This window comes from Paramormyrops kingsleyae, chromosome 8, assembly GCF_048594095.1.
Source record: "Paramormyrops kingsleyae isolate MSU_618 chromosome 8, PKINGS_0.4, whole genome shotgun sequence".
Lineage (NCBI taxonomy): Eukaryota > Metazoa > Chordata > Actinopteri > Osteoglossiformes > Mormyridae > Paramormyrops > Paramormyrops kingsleyae.
This window is the reverse complement of record NC_132804.1, coordinates 38,351,283-38,374,357: the sequence shown is the minus strand read 5'-3', so window position 1 is coordinate 38,374,357 and position 23,075 is coordinate 38,351,283. Positions and strand designations below refer to the sequence as shown.

At 40.5% G+C, this 23,075-nt stretch overlaps 1 protein-coding gene across 12 annotated transcripts; it reads left to right on the top strand.

Annotated features, from left to right (window-relative positions):
- Nucleotides 1-626: 626 nt before the first annotated feature.
- Nucleotides 627-21,841, top strand: LOC111836723 (zinc finger CCCH domain-containing protein 11A). 12 transcript variants are annotated; one of them, XM_072715799.1, is made up of 18 exons: nt 627-736; nt 2,246-2,309; nt 4,570-4,664; nt 4,838-4,957; nt 5,197-5,320; nt 5,410-5,607; nt 5,727-5,813; nt 5,898-5,978; nt 6,113-6,211; nt 7,337-7,438; nt 9,962-10,015; nt 10,121-10,180; nt 11,166-11,636; nt 16,321-16,391; nt 16,470-16,971; nt 17,067-17,239; nt 20,048-20,262; nt 20,381-21,841. In XM_072715799.1, the coding sequence occupies exons 3-18, from the start codon at nt 4,611-4,613 to the stop codon at nt 20,586-20,588; spliced, it is 2,619 nt and encodes an 872-aa protein (XP_072571900.1). In that variant the 5' UTR covers nt 627-736; nt 2,246-2,309; nt 4,570-4,610; the 3' UTR covers nt 20,589-21,841. The 12 variants fall into 12 exon arrangements, with proteins under 12 accessions (XP_072571900.1, XP_072571896.1, XP_072571892.1 ...); XM_072715795.1 differs by having other exon boundaries at nt 628-736; nt 4,500-4,664; XM_072715791.1 differs by having other exon boundaries at nt 655-736; nt 2,177-2,309; nt 4,500-4,664.
- Nucleotides 21,842-23,075: the final 1,234 nt, after the last annotated feature.

Here is a 23,075-nt window from a genome sequence, read left to right as displayed (position 1 = left end):
TTTCTTTCCCATTCTGACATTCAGTTTGGAGTTCAGGAGATTGTCTTGACCAGGACCACACCCCTAAATGCATTGAAGCAACTGCCATGTGATTGCATTAATGAGAAATTGAACAGGTGTTCCTAATAATCCTTTAGGTGAGTGTATACTTTAATAAACTAAAAGTGGGCCAATTTAGTCTCAATAAGTATACTTATAATGAACTTTAAATATACTAACAAAAACGTTAGTAACAGGTGATCGTATTCTTCATTTGGACACTGAATTTAGCTGTTTTGACATAAAAAATCGAATAATTATAAAGAGTGATGATTTCCACCACTATTCGCAACTTGTGTTACGAGGGTAGGCTGTAATTGATGCGTATAAGAATTTCTGCTTTGGTTTTTAGGGTGAATAAAAAAAGAAAGAGCACCGATCGCTCGGAGGAGGACCAACATTGTAAATTAAGAAAAAAAAGCTTGGTTATAAAACTAGTTATACGTATTATTTACCCGGTTGTATGAACATATTATCGCTAATATTCCACAGAATTATATGGACTAGAAATTCCTCAAACAAACGGATGACGCCCATTTAACAACACGTGATACTATTGAAACGTCGCTTGCTGCCATTCTAGTTACTTTAATTTCTATGAGTGTTTCCGCTCTGAACGGACGCCATCTTTGTTTTAAATTGCTAACAAACGAACAAGACGAAGAGAAAGAGTTCGAGGTGATCGACCTGGTCTCTTGTGGGTGCCGTATTATTTATGCGTAATCTTCTGATAACTGATTAATTGCTTAATGTCCATAAATTTTACGTGTATGTGTAGTGTAAGTATATTCGATGTAATCAGAAGTAAATCATATAATACCGTCGCTAGCCAGATAGTTCTCTTCTAGGCCGGGTAGGCCCATATTTATAGGTAGGTAAATGAAACGTGGCGGGGATACTTTTTCTTTAATCGTGTTTAATATTAAAACCATTTCCGTTAACGAACCATATTTAGCAACGTGGTGACTAGGAAGACCGCTGACGCTTTAATAAATTGTGTGTTCCAGTATCTTGAGGATTACAAACGTATACTCCAAGAAATTGCTCGTAAACAGTCTTGTTGGTTTTATGTGATTCGTGCTTTTGCTTTACGGTTATATTGCCACCCGCATAATTTCCTATATATATATAAAGAAAGCGTTTTGGTGTTTACCTAATCGCTTACTCTGACTTATAAGCTGTTGCGGTATATCTCTACTGCAGACATTTAGCTAGCTAACAACATAGCTAACACGTAAGAAACGTTTGGCCCAGAATCTATTTACAATTGGTGTCACCCGTATTGTTCAGGTTACCCCCTTAGTTAGGAATTTATTAAATTAAAACCTGCAGTGTGTAAAAGAAGATTATAAAAGACCAGCATAATGATTCTGGAGGAACGTGGTGGCCAGTATTTTTTTTCTTCAAAATTGTTAAAAATTCAATATGTTTACATAAATTATCCCAAATTTAAAACGTGAGTATGACAGGTTGGAGTTTTTTAACATGTGACATTAATGTGCCTGCATAGCTTACAAAGAATATAACTTAAATCACTCCAGCTTTCAAGTAAATAAGAGCAAAGCTCTTTTATGTCGTCGTATTATTAATAATTTGCCTGTAATCCAATCAAAAGGGCAAATTGCTCTTTATTAAGTATAATCATGATTTGTGTGTTTTTTTTTATTGTGCTTTAATTGCAAAGTGCATTTTCATAACCAATATCCCAGAAGTCTCTTCCCCCCCCCCCTCCCCCATCATTATAGGTAAAGAAGCAACTTGTGTTTGAAGATCACTGGATTTAACTAGATTATTTTAAGGAAAATAGATAGCATAGAAGATGGAGTCTTTTTTTTCTTCCCTGAGTTTCATGTGAACGCAGGAAATCTGACCCATTATTTCTGTATCCCTGTTACTATTCACTGTAAGAAGAAATGGAAGATTTTTTTCCCAGCAGCTCATTTTTTTACCCCTTCCCTTGCAATTTCCCCCTGGCTGCCTTCTGGAGTTAAAACAACATAGAAGAGGAGAGCTTTTCACCTCTTCTGTTGTCACATCAACCACAATAAAAGAGAAAGGGGGAAAAAGGACTTTGGTGCTCCATCCATGTAGTATTTTGCAGGACAACCATAACAAAGGCGGTCTTGCTGTCTTCCAGAGAAAGGCCATTGGACACAAATTCCTTTGGTTCTTTTCAGTGTAACTCATCAACTGAGTGTTTCTTCAGGACCCCCACGGAGACACCACTGAGAAGTGCATACAGAATCGAGGAATCTTCTTGACGACTTCAGGTGAATCTTTGCATTTGGACACAAACTTTATCAAAAAGATTTTTTTTCTGAATAATTGTGCATTGCTTTGAAATGTTTGGGAAGTAATACAGTGGTACCTCAGTTCTCGAACTCATAACAGATTTCTTAAAAGTCAAACCAACCAGTTCGGAAAAAAAAAATACCTAGAGCTCGATCTGACTCTCAGAAGTCAAACCGTGAATGCTGACATAAGAGAACTTGTACGCGCTGGGAAATGAGTCACACGACACGTCTCTCAGCGGAAACAAAGGGTAACGCTTCAGTCTCAGCTTCGCATTTGCTGTGATAGCGTCGTGCATGTTTTCACAAGCTGAATACATATATTTAGACAGTAAAAATACATTTAGACAATGATGGACAGTAACAGTTATTATTATTATTATAATAAAATAAATTTAAAAAATAAAGATTTCTTATTTTAATATTAATAATAAACCATTAATGCGTTTCATTATAATATTGTTGAGCCGAACGGGGACAGAAAGGAGACAAAGGTGCAGACGTCAGGGTATTGGGGAATACGGAGTTTAATTACAGGTAAGGCAGGCAAAATGCAGACGGACAATACAATGACCGGACTGGGGAAACAAACGCGGATGAAATACAGAGGGCTAATGACACTGGGATTCCACATGGGGTTAACGAGGGGGCGTGGCACAAGGAAGGAGCAGATGACCGGGGCAGGACACATTGTTTCCTTAAATCCGACAAGTTACCCCGATAAGCTAGTAACCCCGCTTCATAGTACAGGCCCTAGGTTGTCTCAGTCGGTGCTAATGAGTACTATGACGCCAGTTAATAAGTTGATTTGTTGCATCGATGTTAACTCAATTGGGCTTTGTGCACGTTCACATAAATGGAGCATGTTCAGTAGTGCAAGTCACCGTTTAACTGATGGCATGATCTCCACATTTCACAGAGGAAGGCTGCATGTTAATTATGCAGGGTTATAAGGAGTTTAAAGCACAAGGAAGGAGCAGACGACCGGGGCAGGACACATTGTTTGGATACATTTATTTTCTTACTTTACAAATTACTGTTTTGATAAATGTGCTTAGGTGGGTTAAGTACAGTATATGCTCTTCTTGTTTTATAAGAACATAAGAACTATACAAACGAGAGGAGGCCATTCGGCCCATCGAGCTCGCTTGGGGAGAACTTAACTAATAGCTCAGAGTTGTTAAAATCTTATCTAGCTCTGATTTAAAGGAACCCAAGGATTCAGCTTGCACTACGTTATCAGGAAGACTATTCCATACTCTGACTACACGCTGTGTAAAGAAGTGCTTCCTTAAATCCAGTTTGAAATGTTCTCCCGCTAATTTCCACCTATGGCCACGAGTTCTTGTATTTGAACTAATGCTGAAGTAACTATTTGGTTGAACAGCATCCAAACCTGTTAGAATCTTATAGACCTGGATCATGTCCCCCCTCAGTCTCCTTTGCTTGAGGCTGAACAGATTTAGCTCAAATAACCTTTCCTCGTATGACATTCCTCTAAGACCAGGAATCATTCTTGAGGCCCTACGCTGCACCTTTTCTAAGGCCGCTATGTCCTTTTTAAGATATGGTGACCAAACCTGTACACAATATTCTAGGTGAGGTCTCACCAAGGAATTGTATAATCTTAGCATTACCTCCCTTGACTTAAACTCCACACACCTGGAGATATACCCCAACATCCTATTGGCCTTTTTTATTGCTTCCCCGCACTGGCGAGAATGAGACATGGAAGCATCAACATACACACCAAGGTCTTTCTCATAATCAGCTACCTTTATTTCAGTAGGTCCCATAAAATACCTGTACTTTATATTTCTGCTCCCTACATGGAGTACCTTACATTTGTCTATGTTAAATTTCATCTGCCAGGTGTCAGCCCAGTCACTAATTAAATTAAGATCCCGCTGTAGCTGCTGTAATAGGCCTACCCTTTGAGGTTCATTTTATGTTTAAATGCTAAAAAAAACATATTTAGGTGTAATTTTTTGGGGATGGGAACCAATTAATTGGTTTTCCATTATTTCTTAAGGGGAAAATTCTATCACAATTCGAACTTTTTAGGATTCGATCCGGAGGATTAAGTTCTAGTTCTGAGGTACCACTGTACATAACAAATAGGTAGAATTGGCATCTTAATCATATCACCTATCTCCTTTGCATGAGCAGGGACACTACTGCAGTTCTGCTGAATACACACTACCCAAGCAAAGACTTTGTCTTTGGTTCTGGAATTTAGTCAGGTCTGGGGCAGAAGCTGTAGCCTACACCAGTGTGAGCATGACAAACCACGGAGATGACTGCTACTTCTATTTCTACTCAACTTGTACTAAGGTAACATTTTGAACACTCCACAACCACTTTTTTTTTATCATTCTAAAATACATTTTACCACATGCTTTTAAAATATATATTTTTTCTGATTTGATATTGGCTCTGGCTTTATGGAATGTATTTATTTAAATAGAAATTAGAAGCTGGCACATTTGCAGGTTATTATTTTGCAGGGAGATAGTTGCCCTTTTCGTCACTGTGAGGCTGCTATGGGCAGTGAGACTGTCTGTAATCTCTGGCAAGAGAACCGCTGTTTTCGCAAGATTTGTAAGTTTCGTCACATGGAGATCAAGGTAATGCCTTATCTAGATTTTGGCTTTTTATCAATTGAAAGCAATTTATATTACAAATTTTGACCAAATTAGGTCTGGTGTATTTTCTTTTTCCATTAAAAAAAGGGATTCCTTCCTCTAATAAAAACTACAAGAACTACTTGTGTATAATAGATGTTTATATTCAAAAAACTTTGAGGATGTTAGTGGAATATGTCTAATTACACTGTTGCAGTTTTATTTTCGCCTTTCCATTTCAGAAAAAACGCAGTGAGATTCCTTGCTATTGGGAGAATCAGCCAGCCGGCTGCCAAAAGCCCCACTGCGCCTTTCACCATGAGAAGCCTCGTTTTATTGATGGGGTTTATGTTCCACCTAGTAAAGGTGAGGTCTCTTAAAATAAGTTCTACTGGCATTATATTTTTAACAGAATTAGTTTAGCGACCAGTGACATATCTCTTTGTGTGTCACAGTCCCAATCTTAAGAAAGGAGGGGGGAGAAGAGGCCCTCTTGATTGACCCACTGCCTCCAGCTCCTGCTCCTATAGCCAGCCCTGCTAACCCTCAGCTTCGTGGAGTGATCAAGACTGAAACCTTGGAAAATGTACCAAGTCCTACTCACCCTCCAGTGGTCATAAACACTGTGGATGATGAGGATGAGGACGAGGATGGTATTGCTTAATTCTCTACAGTACACTAATTTTGTGAAGAATGTGTTTTGCTGTGTACTTTCATGTGTATGTGTGGTCTCCATTTATTTTTCACTTATTTTTATGATGTCATTCTATAGATCAGTTTTCAGAGGAAGGCGATGATCATAAGGCAGGATCAGATGCATTGAGAATTGTCTCATCCAGGAAGTTAAGTAATAATCAAGGTATATTGCCCCATCTGTGCAATGTAGTTTTTATCATTTCTGTGAAATGTCTGGAATTAAAATCCCTTTTTTCCTTCTAACCAGGTGATTCCTTGAATTTTGGCATTAAAACACTCGAGGAAATCAGATTAAGGAAAGCACTGAAGGCAAATTTGAAGAAATCTGGTATGAATACAGAAACTTTATTTTACTGTTGATGAGTATTACTCCATTGTTTAATGCTAAGCTTTAAAGAAAAGAGCAAGGTATTGGATGCATAGGTGCATTTCATGTATGCTATAACTTTTGTCTTCATATAGGACAGCTTTCTGTCCAGGCCTACAGCAACAATGGAATGAATGTAGAGAAGGAGAACATCAGAGCTTCCCTGACATCAGCAATACTCACAGCCAAAGAGGGTATATATTAAAATCATACACCTATGTGACCTACCTATGTAGCATTCATATAGCAAGTAACATTTTCTTAGTCTTGGCTCCATTACTATTACAGTGTTATGGGCACAGATTGTTACCTGGGTAGCCTGGGTTTATTGCAGGGCTGTGGAGTCGGTAGATAAATGCTCCGACTCCGACTCCTCAGTTTCTAAATCTTCTGACTCCCCAGTTTCTAAATCTTCCGACTCCCCGACTCCGACTCCTCTGTATGTATATAGCTTGCCGAAAATCTCGACCACCGCCCCCATCCAAAGTAATGTGATGCCTCTGTCTGCTGCAGTGGCTGTCTCCTCTGTCAGCCAGCCGGAAGTTTAGTGCATTGTGTCACTCACCGGCCAGCTGATCAGCAGAACGAGCCTCTGCTGGAGACAGGTAGGGAGATCTGTGTTCTCGGCTCCTTCGGCCCCCTTCACTAGCGCATAGCGAAGGGGAGCCGACGGAGCTGAGAACACACCAGATGATTTTTCAGGCGTTTGACGCGTGATGACTCGTTGAACGGCCGAAAAATCGGCAGTGCATCTGTAAATGTAAGGGGGGCTTTAGGCTAGGTTCACAGTTCCCTGTAACAGTGGAACACGACACAATGGAAAGCGGTGCCGCACCTTACCTGTGCATTACATCCCATATAGTGACGCATACAGTCAATGAAAAGCATGCTTCATGGTTACTTGACATGTTCGTTTTGTGGTAACATTATGGACTGCATGCATTGGGCTTTATTCTTACAGCAGAGAAGTAGTTCATTATGACTGTTTGTGAATTGGGACATTTCAACTTACTTTTTTAATTCCCATTTAAATTTAGTAGGAGTCGGAGTCGGTTAACTTTTTGCCGACTCCGACTCCAGGTACCCAAAATTGTCTCCGACTCCGACTCCACAGCCCTGGTTTATTGAGCTGCTCTTGTGGCATGAGTTAAGTGCTTAGCTGCTCAGTGGGCAGAGTGGCCAAACTCTTGTGAAATCTCCCAGTGCTTGAAGTACCACCTTTTCATTAATTTTTGAATTATTATTTTAGCCTAGAGAAATTGTAGATATTTGGTTGTCTGGCTTGTGTTCATTAAACTTTTTGTCATGGTTTTGCTTAGATTGCCAACTTCTGACTGAAAACCCGCCAAAACGTCAGATTGGTGACAGACTTGGAAAGAGGAAGGTCTCCCCCGGAGATCAGCTTGTCAGTGCTAGCATAGGTTTGTAGGATTAATATTATAATGTGTGATATGTGTTCAGGTACCAAGTTACTAATATGGAACAGATTAATGAAAAAGGCACGTAAGACCCCAGAAAGCACAAGATAAGTTTAAAAGTTTCCCAGTCACAGGTGTAACTGTGTAAATGTCATTATTACCATAGTACCATAATATCCATTTTGGAGGTGGTTTTCACCATGTCTGGGGCAAAAAGTAGTAGTTGATCAAAAGGCAATATTTTATTATTAGGTCATAATTTTAAAACTACTTTGGACGATGTTCATGCAAAACATTGAATAGGCAAGTCTTTTTTTTGAAGTGGGAGTAGAGGTGGTCACTCATTGGCTTCAAAAGCCTAACAGCAGTGGTGTATGGTGGGATTCGTGATTTGAATCACTTTGGTTTTCAGGTCCTCCTGAAGTGTTTTTGCACAGTGTTTTCTTAAATAATAAAAATATCCAAATATTAGGGCTGCCACTAACAACAATTTTTCTATCAGTTTATCTGTTGACTATTTCACCGATTGGTTGACTAATCTGATTTTTCCTCCAGAAAATCAAATTGACAGTTTCTTTTAAGTAAATTTTATTTTGACAACAGCAAACTGTCACAGGAGGGGTTTAGATAATAGACTTTGGCTATTTGGCACTACAAAGACATGACTTACACCCAAAATTAGATAAACAGATGAGCAGTACAGTGGTACCTTGGTTCTCGAACTCACTAGAACTCGAATTTCTTGAAAGTCAAACAAACCAGTTTGACCTAGAACTCGATCTGAACATCAGAAGTTGAACCGTGAACGCTGACCTAATATAAATTGTATGCACCGGGAAATGAGTCATACTACAATACAATTCTTACTTGAATGCCTTCTTCACAGACTGGACGATTAACCAAATAAAGCAGCGCAACATTACAGTAACTAACAATAAATAAACCACTAACTTACGTGTACTATTAGAGCATTTATGTAATTTATTTAAACTTTATTTTACCAGGTAAATTAACTGAAAACCAGTTCTCACTGCTTTACGTGATATTCGGGAGAAATAGCAGATTACGCATCGGAAATGCCTGATTCAAACGTCATACGTGTAACTAAACTGTTTACAATAAGGGCAAAGGTGTGTCGTCACAGAGGCGGTTCCAGTTTGTGCAGCCAGGTGAGAAGTTGCAGTGCATCTAACCATAATGCATTGCATCAGGATCAGAATGCGTTGCTTTAAGCCAGCGCTGTAAGCAAGTCAAACGCACCCAATGACCGGACTGGGGAAACAAACTGAAACGCGGACTTAATACAGAGGACTAATGACAACAACCAGAAACAGCTGATCACATGGGGATCCCACACGAGGTTAACGAGGGGGCGTGGCACATGGAAGGAGCGGACGATCAGGGCAGGACAGGGGTAATGTTGGGATAAGATCTTGATCGTTTTGGAAGTCATTAAGAAAAAAATGCTTTTAGGATTCGATCCGGAGTCCGGAACGGATTAAGTTCGAGAACCGAGGTACCACTGTACTCCTAAAATGTTGATGGGAGGTGTATTGTGATGCCCAAAAGGGACAATATCTTTTAAGAGGAGATCTTGTGGTTAAACAAAGTAAAAAACGGTGGTGGTGTTGCAATACTTTTAGCAGTTTAAAGTCCAACAGGTTTTGGTTCCTTCAAGCCCAATGCACACAAACACACATCTGTACCATCAACATATAATAAGCTCAGATTGTAGCATAGAATTTCCATTTAATAAGTGTTTCAGAAATGTTTAAGGTAGCAGGCATATATTTTTATATCCTTTAATAATGGGTATATATATGGCAGGCACAAGGACAAAACGTATGAAATGCTCTCCCTACTAATGACAATATAATGAATGTGAACAGACAACATTTAGAGTGGTTTTGACTGTTCTGGTGGTCCATCATCCAGAATAGCACCTTTGTGTGTTCTCTCTTGGGGCTCATGCATAGCATTAGTGGCACTGTGGTATGCTATCGAAACCTAACTGTACAAACCATCTTTTTTGTGAGAATTTGAATTACTTCCATAATTACATTTGATATTGAAGGGAAACATCTGTTATAATTAATTGAAACATTTTAGAAATCAAAAAGGTGATTTCATTAAAATAAGATGTCAATTTAAAATATTGATGTTGATACATTTTCATCTTTCTCTTTGATTACGTTGACTTGATCGTAGCAGCCCTAATATAAAGTTAGTGGAATGTATGTGTGTTTTTTTTTCCAGTATTAGCAGTATTGCTACTTGGAATACACACAAATTACTTTTTTTTTACAGAATGTATTTCACAGAAGTAAGAAAATCTTCATGATAAAAGTACTAATCATGCTACTGGTTTGCTGGAAAATGCTTTCTCCACAGCAGTTATTTATCCATATTCACAGAAATTAAGTTAGGGAACCTGGGTAATTACTTGAGAAATTAGCACTGTCAACTTTAAAAGTAGTCAATATCTGCCTGCTGCAGTATTGACCAGATGTGGCATTATTCTTGCAGATGAACCAGAAGAGACAGACTTCCCCCTTAAACGCCGACTTGGGGAACGCCTTGGTAGGAAGTTAAACTGTTCAGGAATTGTACCCTCAAAGGGTTTCTTTCCCCCTCTAGTCAACATATTTTGAGAATAATGTTGTCCTTGTTTTCTCTCTGCTTCAGCTCAAAAGTCAGTACGAAACCGACTGGGGTTGCCAGTAGAATCTGCTTGCTCTGAAACTGGTATGTTTTTTGATATACTACGTTTTAGGGATGGCCCGATCCACATTTTTTTCAGTTCAGTTCTGATTCTGATACACAACTACTGATACCGATACAGATTCCGATACAAGAGTTCTTTTTACTTTCATATACTTTACATATTTTTTTAAGCCAGTAAATACAGATGGAAAAAATGTATGACAAAAAATATTTCATTAGGCTACTACACACATACATAACGTATTGTTCCACCTCGTTTGTACGTCCTGTTTTAAGCGTTTTTGAGGCATTTGCAGTTCAATATGAAGTATACACAAGTGGCGAATGCCTAAAATTTTAAGTTTTTCTCCCATTGGCGTCATCTCAGTTACACTTTGTTGCGATGGCAGCCCCTCTTGTATATTAAGCCAGCAAGTTCGCAGAACAGTCCAAGTTAGCGACTCCCAAATCATCTATTGCTTTTTTTTCGTCTCGCACAGTTGCATGTGCTTTAAGTGGGATCGTCCATTAAACGCTATTCCCACCTCTCAAAACTTTATTTTACGAAGACTGCAAATCGCTGGTTTCTGTTAAAAGCATAAATACTCCCATATTGTCATGTCTTATCTTACGCTCCTTGTACTGCGAAGGGTATGCGCATGATGTCACAGCAGGCGGAAGTCACTGAACTCACACCCACTGAGTAGCAAAAAAGACTGAGGGGCAACGTTAGCATTCGATTTGAATGCCGCAAAAAAAAAAAAACATGTAAAATGGGAAAGAGCTGTCATGCGATTGATTGTACAAATAGATTTAAAACGAAATAGGAGCTATATTTTTAGAGATTGCCAAAAAAGTAAATAAGTAAGTATAGGACGTGGATCGGTCACGCAAGGCCGATACTCTGATCCGTCAAATAAGTCTGGATCGGCGCCAATACCAATCCGAATATCGGATCGGTGCATCTCTACTGTGTTTTATATTGGTTAATGGTTGTGTGTTGATCGTGTTTTGCTTTAATCTGTAGACACTTGTACTGATGTAAAATTGCATGGAGAGATCCGGATAAAGACCCTTGAAGAAATCAAGCAAGAAAAGGCAAGCAGATCACAGGAGCAAGCCAGAACAGGCAGTATTTGCACTACTGCTAAACCTCCTGGCCCCCTGAAAAGACCTGGCAAGGCATTGGCCAGCCCCGACATCTGGAAATACTCAGAGGTTTTCCATGCTAAAAAAAAACTGGAAGCAAAGAAGATAGCCAGTGATTCTGAAGCTTCGTTGTCAGAAAAGAAAGATATCCTTGTGGATATGGGTCCCCAGGATGAGGCATCGGCTAAAATGGAGGAAGTCAGGGTAAAGACATTGGACGAGATTCGCAGGGAGAAAGCAGCACGGATGCAGGCCAAAGTTCAAGATGCCCAAACTGAGAAGCAGCCTTCTATTGACAAAGGATTCCCCAAGAGACGAATACTTCGCATCAACAAATCCATGGCTACAGGTATCCATTGGATTGTTGATACAATCCATATCAGAATGTATAGCAATCATCATAGTACTAGTGTTTCTGCTTTTATGTACTATTTAAATAGGATCTTGGCTTCCTTGGTGTTCATCCTGCCAACTGCTTATCCTGGACAGGGTCGTGTGGGGATGAAGCCTATCCCAGGAAACACAGGGCACAAGGCTAGGGTACAGCCTGAATGGGATGCCAGTTCATTGCAGGGCACATGTGTGTGCACAGTTATGTACTATTGCCTGTTAGGGCTGGACGATTTATCAGGTTAAAATCAAAATCGCGATTTGAAACAACGCGATTAGTAAATTGCAAAGACTTCGATTTAAGATATACTTTATATAGTACGTTGGACCCATTGTTTAAAACTGTAGTGAGAATAGTTTTACAAATTCATGCCGTGCTCCCTGTGTATCAGTCATTCTCACCAATCAGAAGTGCTATGCTTCTCGCGTGCCAGTCATGCTTACCAATCAGAAGTGGCCTAAGACGAATCCGTATAGGCCCACAAACGACAAACATGTGAAACCCAAGGAAAATGTTGCATTCACGGTGCTGGGCTATAAGTGAATTGACTTCCTATTTCATGGTCCGAGATTGTTTCAGAAAGGTCCTATCATCCATAGAACCAGCGACAACCTTTTAACCACCAGCAGCGACATACTTCAGCGTATCATACCTTTTGTCTTTGATAATGGGCAATGGCATTAGCATACAGCTAACGCATCGAAACAACATTGAGACGGTCAGAAATCCTCACAGCAGCCTGTGAACCCCCCCAAAAAGCCATAAAACCCATGATACAGTCGTGTTTGTCATGTTTTTGTGCTCATTAATTTAAGTATTTCAAATGATTAATCTTGTGAAATTAATCTTAATCACACAACGCCAAGAAAATAAAAACCTCACTTTAACAAATACTAAAAACAGATCGCTTTAATCGTTATTACAGTTGGGTATGGGCACAGTCTTATTTAGAAAAGATACAAAAAGTGACGTATATGATGATTTGATCATTTTATATTTGTCAGAGTAACAAGGCAAAGCAATAAGATGCCTCAGTCAAATTGCATTTTACTTCTCATTTCAAATAAAATGCAACAACAATATTGTATGATGTTTCATAAAGGCTGGCCTTCTGGTTTATTTACTTGTGTAGAGAGCACTCACCTTGAAGGGTCCAGTGGTCAAAATCCATTATGATTCTTTATCCACAAAATAAGCCAAATTGGGCAAACATTGCAAAAACTACCACTATGTAATGTCCCATTCACACCTTGCACTCTAGGGACAAAAAGAGTGGGAGTGGGGGTAATAAGGGTAAATGAGGGAGATAAAATAACATGAAAAAAATGCTTTTTTTGTTTGAACGCTGTTTACAAATGCAGCACTTAAAAAGCGCACGTAAAAATACACACATTTATTGCAACCTGGTATTTTTTGGCAAATAAATTACCACAACATTTTTTTGCTGTTTTGCCATGAATTTAAAAATGTTCACAATGAACCATGTGCCTCAAGAGCTGTTAACTGATATTTTATTAAGGTGTATTAACATGGTAGCGGTGCAACTAATTATAATCATGAACCCATTTATAAGACAAAAAAATGCTTAATATGTAACGTTACCTCATGTCAATGGTAATTTGACAAACTCCTTAGTGAAATGGGAACGTTAGCTTCGATAGCTGACTAAGCTACCTTTAGTCATAACTATTAATTATGATAATCGTTAACACCGAGCACATATAAAAACAAAGTAACAGTATTTACTATATTAATGACAGCTAATGCATAAAATGTTTTTTAAAATGTTACTTTATCAACACACTGTTCAGAGTGCCTGGTAAGCAAACACGTGAAACCCAAGGAAAATGTAGCATTCACGGTGCTGGGCTATAAGTGAATTGACTTCCTATTTCATGGTCCAAGATGTGATTCTATGCTGTGAATGTCAGTGATTAGAACCACTCTGGATACACCCTGTTTTTAGTCTGGTCGCTCTGATGGTTGCCATACTCAGGGAGTAGCTGTTGCTGTGGCAGATTGACTCATTCCATTGCTGTCTTACGGCACTCCTTTCAATGACCGTATTGAGAGACTCGAGCTAAGGCACTCCTTGGGTGTCTTGCCTTAGTGTATTCTTTGACCATAGTGAGTGATGTCTCATTGTGGGAGACATTTTAGTCGCACCTTTGCTCAGTGGTGACACTCCCCTGATCATGGGTGACTTCAGTGCAACAACTGGTACTGACAGGGCTCGCTTTGAGGGTTATGTCTGTCGCCATGATTTTCGTGACCGGGGTGAGAGTGGCTCCATGTTCCTTGACTTTGTGAAACATCAGGGGCTGCATGTCACTGGATCCTGGTTCCAACACCAAGCCACATATTTGAACTTGGATGCTGGAGACTCCTGTAAAACTGCAGGGTCTACAGGTGCCCAGTTTGTGAATTCTGTCCACAGACTTGTTGCTACTCTGAAGATTCAGCTTAGATCCAGTAGGCTACCGCCTACTAGGAGAATGAAGCTGGCCTTGGCCAGACTCCAAGATCAAGCTGTTTCTGATGAGTTTGCATGCAGTTTGTGTGAGGAACTTGCAGACTTGGGTACGACTGGTGATTCTAACATGATATGGGAGACCGTCCATGACAAGACCCTGAAGGTTGTGCTGGTGTTGCCTGTGTTCCCAGAAGGAGATGTTTATCTTGCAGGGAACCCTGGATATTATCGAGAGGAGTCGCAGGGCACAACTTGATGGAATCTCCAATCTGTACCGGGAACTGAGGAGGATGACTGAGGGTTCTGAGGGCAGATGATGAGGCATTTGTTAGAGGAATCTGTGAGCAGGTGACGCACCATCTGTGGTCTAGTAACCCACATCCTGCTTAGAGAAATCAAAGCATTACATACATCTGAATCTGGTCCTCAGAGACTTGCAGTCAGGGCAGGTGATGGATTGATCCATACGAATGACTTTGTGATTGTGACCCTCTGGGCCAGGTACTTTGAGCAGCTGTTTAAAGCTGATCCTTTGGCTTGGATGTTGGACATCTCTGGGTCCACAGTTCTTGAGGCTGATCCCTAGAACAATCTCACTGAGATTGCACATGTGGTGAATCAGCGGGGGGTAGGAAATGCTGCAGGGATCTGTGGTATTTGGGGTGAACTTCTCCAGACAGGTGGCACAGCTGTCGTCCTGGCATTGCAGGCAATCTTTGTATCCGTTTGGGAGACAGACATCCCAAATGACTGGAAAATGGGACTTTTTGTCAATATCTGGAAAGGGAAGGGTGATCGCCTGTATTGCAGCAACTACAGAGGAATAACACTGCTCTCAGTGCCAGGTAAAGTCTTTGCTTGGGTCATCCTTAACAGTATCCTTGCTCACTTGCTCGCCTACCAGCGACCGGAGCAGTCTAGACTAAGAAGTCTACCATCAACTGCATCCTGGCACTGAGGTTTCTCATTGAGCATAAACGTGAGTATCTGCAGATGTTCTTTACAGCCTTTGTCAATTTTCAGAAAGCATTTGACTCAGTTAATCAAGCTGCCCTGAGGGATGTCCTGAGACTTTGCAGGATCCCCCGAAGTTGCTGGATGTCATGGCTGGCCTACACACTAGAACCTCTGCATTCTTTGCAGTTGTTTCTGGGGTTTGCCAGGGGTGTGTTCATACTCTTACTTTGTTCAGTGCTTGCAAGGACTAGGTCATGGGCAGGGTTGTGGGGTCCAGCAGCTGTGGGGCATCTGTTGTTGAAGAAAGATTTACTGATCTTGACTTTGCGGACGATGCTGTGATCTTTGCAGAGTCAATGGAGGCTCTGATCCAGGCTTTTGACTTCTTAGGCCAGGGGTGTCCAATCTTATCCGCAAAGGGCCGGTGTATATGCTGGTTTTTGGGATAACCTGTAGGTCAGCTGTTCAACCCCAGGTGTGAGGACTTTTCAGCCAATCAGTCCTCTAATTAGTAATCTAATTAGGGAGTTGCAGCGAAAACCCGCATACACACCGGCCCTTTGCGGATAAGATTGGACACCCCTGTCTTAGGCACAACCATCAGTAGTGTGTCTGCCTGCGGAGACAGTGTTGACCTCGTTGAGAGGTTCACTTACCTCGGCAGCGATATTCATGTCTCTGGTGACTCTTCCTATGAAGTATATAGATGAATTGGGAGAGCATGGGGGTCATGAGGTCATTGGAAAAGGGGTATGTGATACCGACTCCTTCGGTACTATGTCTCTTGGGTACCGCTGGTTTGACCTTCGCGTTCGCTGGGTGAGTCCTGAATGAGGCATATTACTTGCATTGCGGGGGAACATCAGTTACAGTACTATGGCTATGTGGCACGTTTCCCTGAGGGTGATCCGGCTCGCAGGATGCTCGTTGCTGAGACCCAAGCGGTTGGACTAGACCAAGGGGATGCCCATGTAACACCTGGCTGCGGTTGGTGGATGGCCATTTCTGGAGGGTGGGACTGGACCGTGTGTCTGCCTGGGGGGTCGCTAGCTGGGATCCTGAAGTGTTTTGTCATGTGGTGGGTGCTGCAACTCCTTGCATCAGTGCATGTTCCTCAACCTGACCTGACCTGAGTAACCAAAAGTAACCTAAAATGGACTGCAATTTTGTTTGAAATCTGACAGACCTGATGTCTGATGTATGTCTTTGTAGATGCTGTTAAAATTAATGAGCAGAAGACACATGCAAGCATGGAGCAATCAACAGGGACTGTTGACATAAAGGTAGACGCCTCATAGGAGTTTTATATGGTCTTGGCTATGAAAGAATGTCTGGTTGATGTTTTGTATTGTTTGCTGCAGATGATAGCAACCAACGGAAAAGCATGTTCTTCAGGAGAGAATGTCAATGTGAAATCCTTTGAAGAGATTATGAGAGAGAAGAAACTCCGCAAGCAGCAGATGGAGCAGGTAGACTCCTCCCTGCAATCACAGCACAGCTCAGTCTTAGCCCAAGAACAAGCTATACAGAAGGGAAAATCCCTCATCGCAGCCAGACCCGGAGGGAGTTCTATACCACCGGAGTCCTCTACGAAGCCTAAGGCTTTGCTTGGAGGTGGACAACAGATGATTGCACTTAAACAAAAAGAGAGTGCACCTGTCCCTCCTGCAGAACAGAATATTGTGGTGTCTACATCCCTGGAAAAACAGGTGGATCCTCCCTCCACCAGCCCCATAAACTTTATATCTTTGCGGAAAAGATCCCCTCCTGTGCCCCTGCCAGTTCATAACCTTGTTCCTGTGGAGCCTCAGGCACAGGAGGTTGTCCTCAAGAAGTCCGCTGGGCAGTTACCTGAACCAAAAGGTATGTGTAAGAGCTTGTAATGGCTTTTCTCACTTTGTGCATGAGTAAAGTGTTTTGATACGATAAAAAGTTCCTGACATTTTGGTACATTTTAGTGAGACCTAAACTGAATGTGAAGCCATCTATTATGAAGCTTGCCACACAAGTACAGCTTACCCAGAAAAGGAGAGAACCAGAGAGCCCTCGATCTGCTGTTGCTGCAGTAAAGCCACTCAATAGTACAGCTGTGGCGATCCAGTCTCGGGAGCCATCATGTAATCGTCCTGCAGTAAGTACCAGTAGCAACTCTGCTCTGTAATTTTGTACAAGTATGGTAACATATCAGTGTAAATCCTAGGTCATACTTACTTGCGTACACTTTTGGGCTGGGGATGATCATCTGCATGGCCTCTTGTGTTCATACTACTTTTGGCTGCGGATGCTCGCAGTCGGTGCATACATACGGCAGTAATCTTCTGCCAGACAAGGGGAGAGCAGATGTGTTGCAACAAATACAAGCAGTGTAGTATAACAGGTAAATGTCTATGAACAGTTTTAAAGTTATTTCACAAGGCTTGGGCAGTATTACAATAAGAATACCACAGTATTTTAAAATTCTTATGACAAGATTCCCCCACCCCCGTGCTTAGTGAATTTTATAGCCAAGATTTCAAAATGCTGGAATAATGCTGCTTTTTAAAATACAGTATACTATACCTTTCTGAACAGTATGAAAAAATCGATATGCGGGTAGCTCCGACCATTCTCATACAGTTGCTCACTTTGATCTCTACAACTATTCTTCCTCTACTCTTTCATCATTGACCGCTGATTTGTGAAAGTTCATGCTGCCACCTACTGCAAATGCCTATGAAGTTATGCTGATGCACGGTCGATGCGTACAAATGTGCAAGGCTTCCGCTACACATAAAAATCTGGGGCCGGTTGCACAAAACTCCTTAAGTTAAGATTTTCCTTAAAGTCCGAGTTAAGGTCTCCTTAAAATAAAGTCGGTTGCACAAAACGCCCTTAAGTCTCCCCCTTAAGGTTTCCTTAATTTTTTCTCTTAAGTATTTAAGTTTTTCTCCTTATCTTGGTCTTATATTTAAGGAATCCCTTAACGGTTGCACAAAACACCTTAGCAACCAAACTAAGGAAAAAAAATTAAGGTACCTCTAACCTTACCTTAACTGCGAGATGGCGGAGTTTATGCTAATAGATAACGAAAATGAACGCATAGCAAAAAGAGTGTTCCGTGACCGGGAGAATCCCTTAGATACGCTCAATGACGAGCAATTGATTTTGCTGTATAAATTTGACCTGCAGTCAATTTATGATTTGTCCGACCGTCTACAGTTGGATCACTCCACAAACCGAAGCTGTGCTCTCCCAGCTGCGTTGCAATTAATGATCGCTCTGCGGTTTTATGCTAGTCCTCGTCAGAGTCAGTCTTCCCCAGACTTGTCATTGATGTTTGCTGTCGTTCTACCCCGTGTTGTTGCCTGTTTCCCTATTAAATCCCCGTTTTACCCGACTTCCTGGCTCCACTCCCTTGCTTGCTCGTTCGCCTACCGACGATCGTGACACATAACTTGCAATTTTTTTTATTAAGTATAAACTTTAACTGCACTGCGATAAGAAATATAATTGAATACTGTGAGAGACTGAAAATGCTTATTATACAGTATGATTGGATCGAAATTTAGTGCTGTATTTTTTCTGTGTAATTGATCCGGGAAAAGGTAGCACGGCGTACCAAAAACTTACCTTGACACCCCCGGTGTCTTTGGAGGGTTAGCTGGGCTGCGAGGCATGACAATCGATGTACTTGCAGCCGCAACGTCATATTCTTCCGTCATTAACTCATCTGGCTCACTGAACAAGGTTTTACTAGTTAAATATATAGTCATGACATTAACCCTAATGTCATTAATTAGGCTTAACCTGAAGAATGTTACCCTTCCAAATGACCACAGCTCTCCCCTCCGCCAGTTATTCCAACCACTGTAGGTGAGTCACGACCAATTATGTCCGCTACCATCGCTGCCTCATTTGAAAGAGGTTTTGGAGGTGGACCTCCACCTTCAAAATGACATTTTGTATAGAATAAATTCTGGTAATGATTTTTACCAAAGAACGTTAAGCCTGTTTCACATTCAGCCTAGCTTGCTAACTAACCATAGCATATAACGTTATAGAACCATTACAGTCTACTTTATATCTATACCTTAAATATTTTAATGTGTAATAACTTGTTGAAAGAAGATGAGCAACTTATGTACAGCAATAAAGACTAACATTAACAGTTCCCTCAAGTCATGTTAGTCATTTAACCTATCCGAAGTTGTAAGTTAACGTCAACTAGTAAGATCGAGTTCTTACCAGTTTTGTTACATTCTCTCCTGTATTTAGTGATCTCTTTTTTGGCCAGAACAGATAAGTTGTCGTATTTTTTTTTGCACCTCTTGTATGGACCTTTTCACCAGACTTCTTGAATTAATTTTCATTACAATTTCCTCCCACATTCTTTGTTTTCTGTTTGCTGTTATTTGCGGATCAAATTTACTTTTTAGTATGTTCTTTCTTTTATTGAATTCTTCCAAAAGTATTATCTTTTCCTCCTCTGACCAATTTGGCTGTCTTGTTTTCTTTTCTCCCATTTTTTTTCTTACTTTGTGAGTAACTTTACTTTGTGAGGCGATAACAGGTATCACAAGTAAGCGCGAGTGCAAAGATATGAACGGTCTCCATGGAAACGGGACAATTTTACTGCTGTAAAATGTCTTTCAATGTTGTAAATCCCTTAATGTTTTTCCTTAACTAAGGAAACCTTTTAAGGGGTTCTGTGCAACACCCTTAAATAAATCCCTTAGCTAAGGAGAAATTAAACCTTAAGTGTCATACTTAAGGGGAAAACTTAAGGAGTTTTGTGCAACCGGCCCCTGGGCTGCACATGTACCGACTGCAGGCGTCTGCAGCCAACCCCTGATGACATTTGTCTAATCCCTTCATCTGCAACCGAAAGCACTCATGGAAATGTGAAGCATGAATTGGCTTTAAAGAATCTAAATTGGTTATTTTTTTAATCTTTTTGTAGATGTCAGCATCCACAGGAACTTTGGACACAAATGTACAAGGGAGCTCTCAGGTCCTTAAGTCCTTGGTTATGGAATACTCGGTGCAAGGTCCTGGTGACTTAGCATTAGATCTTGAAGAATCCTCCAGACTGCAGCCTCAGGTAGTCTCCATCACAGACCAGAGAGGAACCACTTATGAACCTGCTGTATCACCAACTAAAGACACATCTAAGAGGTAAACTTACTAAGCAATTCAGAAGGGAATCTTTGCTACAGTGGTCTAATTCATGTGTTGAAGCTTTTGATCTCTCATTCTGTATCTGCTCACACTTGTGATTTTGTCACACTTTCAGCACCTTTGCTATATGCAAGACACCTAGCCATGGTAAAGCCCGTCGTCTAAGCACAGTGTCTGCACGTGCTTCTAGCTCTGCAGTGGATGACTTTGATGAGCTGATGAATGAATTCACCGATGACCGTCTAGAAGATGAGATGGAACTAGACCCTGGCAAGGGCGAGGATGACCTCCTGTTGGAACTTTCAGAAATGATTGACAGTTAAAATATTTTTATTGTTCCTCAGCCTCCAACTTTTTTGTAAATTAAACAAGTCAGGATATAAGGTGCAACTCCTATGTCAACACCATAATGTCTGTTCTGCTTGATGAATTTGCAATTTTTTCCCTCTTAGCACCTGATTATTTTATTTTTTTAAATGAATGGTAACTTCACATAGTACCCAATACATGTATAGTTTCTTTATATTTAACATTTAAATGTGCTTTTCATGTTCCCAGAGGGAATTGTGTATTTTACTGTATTTTTCTGTTTTGGGTTTAGTAGCTATCGTCACCATTTAAATATGGAAGCTAAATACAAGCCTCACCATTTTGGTTGAATATGGCCATATTCATCCACATTTCCTCTGGTTTCTTATATTTGGTCATCACAGAACAATTATGCTCTAGTTAAGCAGGATTTAAAGAAACCATGCCGAGTGTGTGTGTGTGTGGCCTATACTTAAGTCCAATTTCTTCCAGTATTTCAGACTAAGTTAACCTTTAGAATCATGTTTTTTTTTTTGATGAGGTTTCATAAGTATGGAGCTTACCTGTAGTTTTTAGAATGGGTTTCGGGTTTTGTATTGCCTGGAATTTTTGCTACAGGCAAGTTGTCATATGTTATTTTTACAGAGCCTACTCTAATAGAATTTAATATGTGAATATTTAACTTACATTTTATAGACCTCAAAGCCACCACTGAGGAACATTCAGGACTATGTCTGGAAATCTTGGTTCCATTTTAAAAATGACGGTAACCTGGACACACATGAAACACTGGGATTTTTGCAGGTGTCCATACATGTTTGACATCTTCCAAGAACGTATAAGTGTATGCTGTAGGCTTCTCAGTATGAAGACTAGCTCTAGAAAAACTTACATATATTAAATAGCGTTATGAAGGGCTGTGAATTGACTTACAGGGAGACGTAGTATTAACTATTAAGCTGCCTGCAGACGGTTTAGAAATATATAGCTACAGACCCATCAATTAAATCTTGCAATAGACAAATAACTTCTGTTAATGGTGTTTAATTTTTGTATAAAGTTACTTGAATAATTAAGGGTCATCTTTGTCATTTACAACGGAATCTAATTACTGATGTATTAATAAAACTTGCTTTTAAAATTAAGTAAAAACACCACCCCCCGCACTTAAATATAAGGTGCTTCTCAGGGAATAAATGCTGTTTCAATATGCTGATACCCACATTGAGCTTCTGCTGTAAATAAAAACGTTTGGTTTTGGCCTCGAGTTGTAGAAAATTTGTTCTTTGATGTAGTAAATTCAGAAAATGTATTAGTGATGTTACAGCGCGCAAAAAAGGGAATAAGGCTGTAACACAATGTTGATCAATCTATTGCTATTATGAATTACTGCCTGCCCGCACCTTATCGCTCAGTCGCTTCGATTCCTCTTGTGCAGCACCAGCGCTCGCTCGCCGTAACTGCATTTTTCTTGCATTAAGCACACTTAAAAAACTCACAATTCTTGTTTATTACGGTATTTTACAAACAAACGTTAAGATTAACAACTTCCTGTAAAACGTTACAAATATGACATAACGTTTTCATTCAAACGCGACAGTACAAACCTAGTTTGTGCAAATGCTGCAGAAATTATTTTGAACTGGGCTGGGGGGTGCAGCTCAAAATAATGTCAGCTGCAGAAATACGGAGCACTTGTTAGTCCTCGCGGTCAAAGTTGCCAGGTCCGGGGTTGTAACGCCTTATTGGGCTACTTTGAAAATACAGTTGCGGGTAAATATTAGGTTGCGGGTTTTTGGGTTACTTTCCAAAATGTTTCGCGACAGCCGACTGTAACAGGAAAAATAAGTATATTGTGATTGCAAGTGGCTCCTAATGCTGAGTAATACTGAATCGCTACCCATCCAAAGTCAGAAACAGACAAGGAAAGGAAGGCTGCCAATTCTCACGCATCTGGCGTGACACTCACGCCGTCAGACTCTCACGCAAAAAATCTTACGGCAAATCTATATTATTCCTATATAAACCTACTATTAGCTTCATTACAAGCGGTGGATACTTTGCAGACCATTTACACGGTAATAAAACCATTACATACATGTAAAAGCATATGCATGTGTGTGCAGATTTATCCCGAATTGAATATCTCATTCCAGCCAGCTGACCAAAATTGGCAACCCTGGGAAAAGTGCGTCCGTCTCCGTGACGTCATTGTGTTTAACTGTGGTTTAAAAATGTTGAACATTTGAATGTGATCAGCACGGAAAATACTAGTTTATTTCTTTGAGATACAGCATACTGGGATTTCTTATTGGGCTAGTTCCAGCTTCCGTTGGGCGGATTTTAAGCAGACCTTGGACTGGAGATATTTGCTGGACCTGACACTGCTCACAGTGTACGGTTGGTATCAGAGCATGTGAGCGGAATGGAGCGTGAGCGTGAGCGAGGAGCGGAGCGGCCGGAATTTAGTCAGAGCGCGGAGCGGTTTTTTAATTAAGGCT

Coding starts and splice junctions, on each gene's coding strand:
- LOC111836723 (XM_072715799.1), top strand. CDS start 4,611: ATGACAAACCACGGAGATGACTGCTACTTCTATTTCTACTCAACTTGT. Junction 4,665..4,837: donor TCTACTCAACTTGTACTAAG/GTAACATTTTGA, acceptor ATTATTTTGCAG/GGAGATAGTTGCCCTTTTCG. Junction 4,958..5,196: donor TTCGTCACATGGAGATCAAG/GTAATGCCTTAT, acceptor TTTCCATTTCAG/AAAAAACGCAGTGAGATTCC.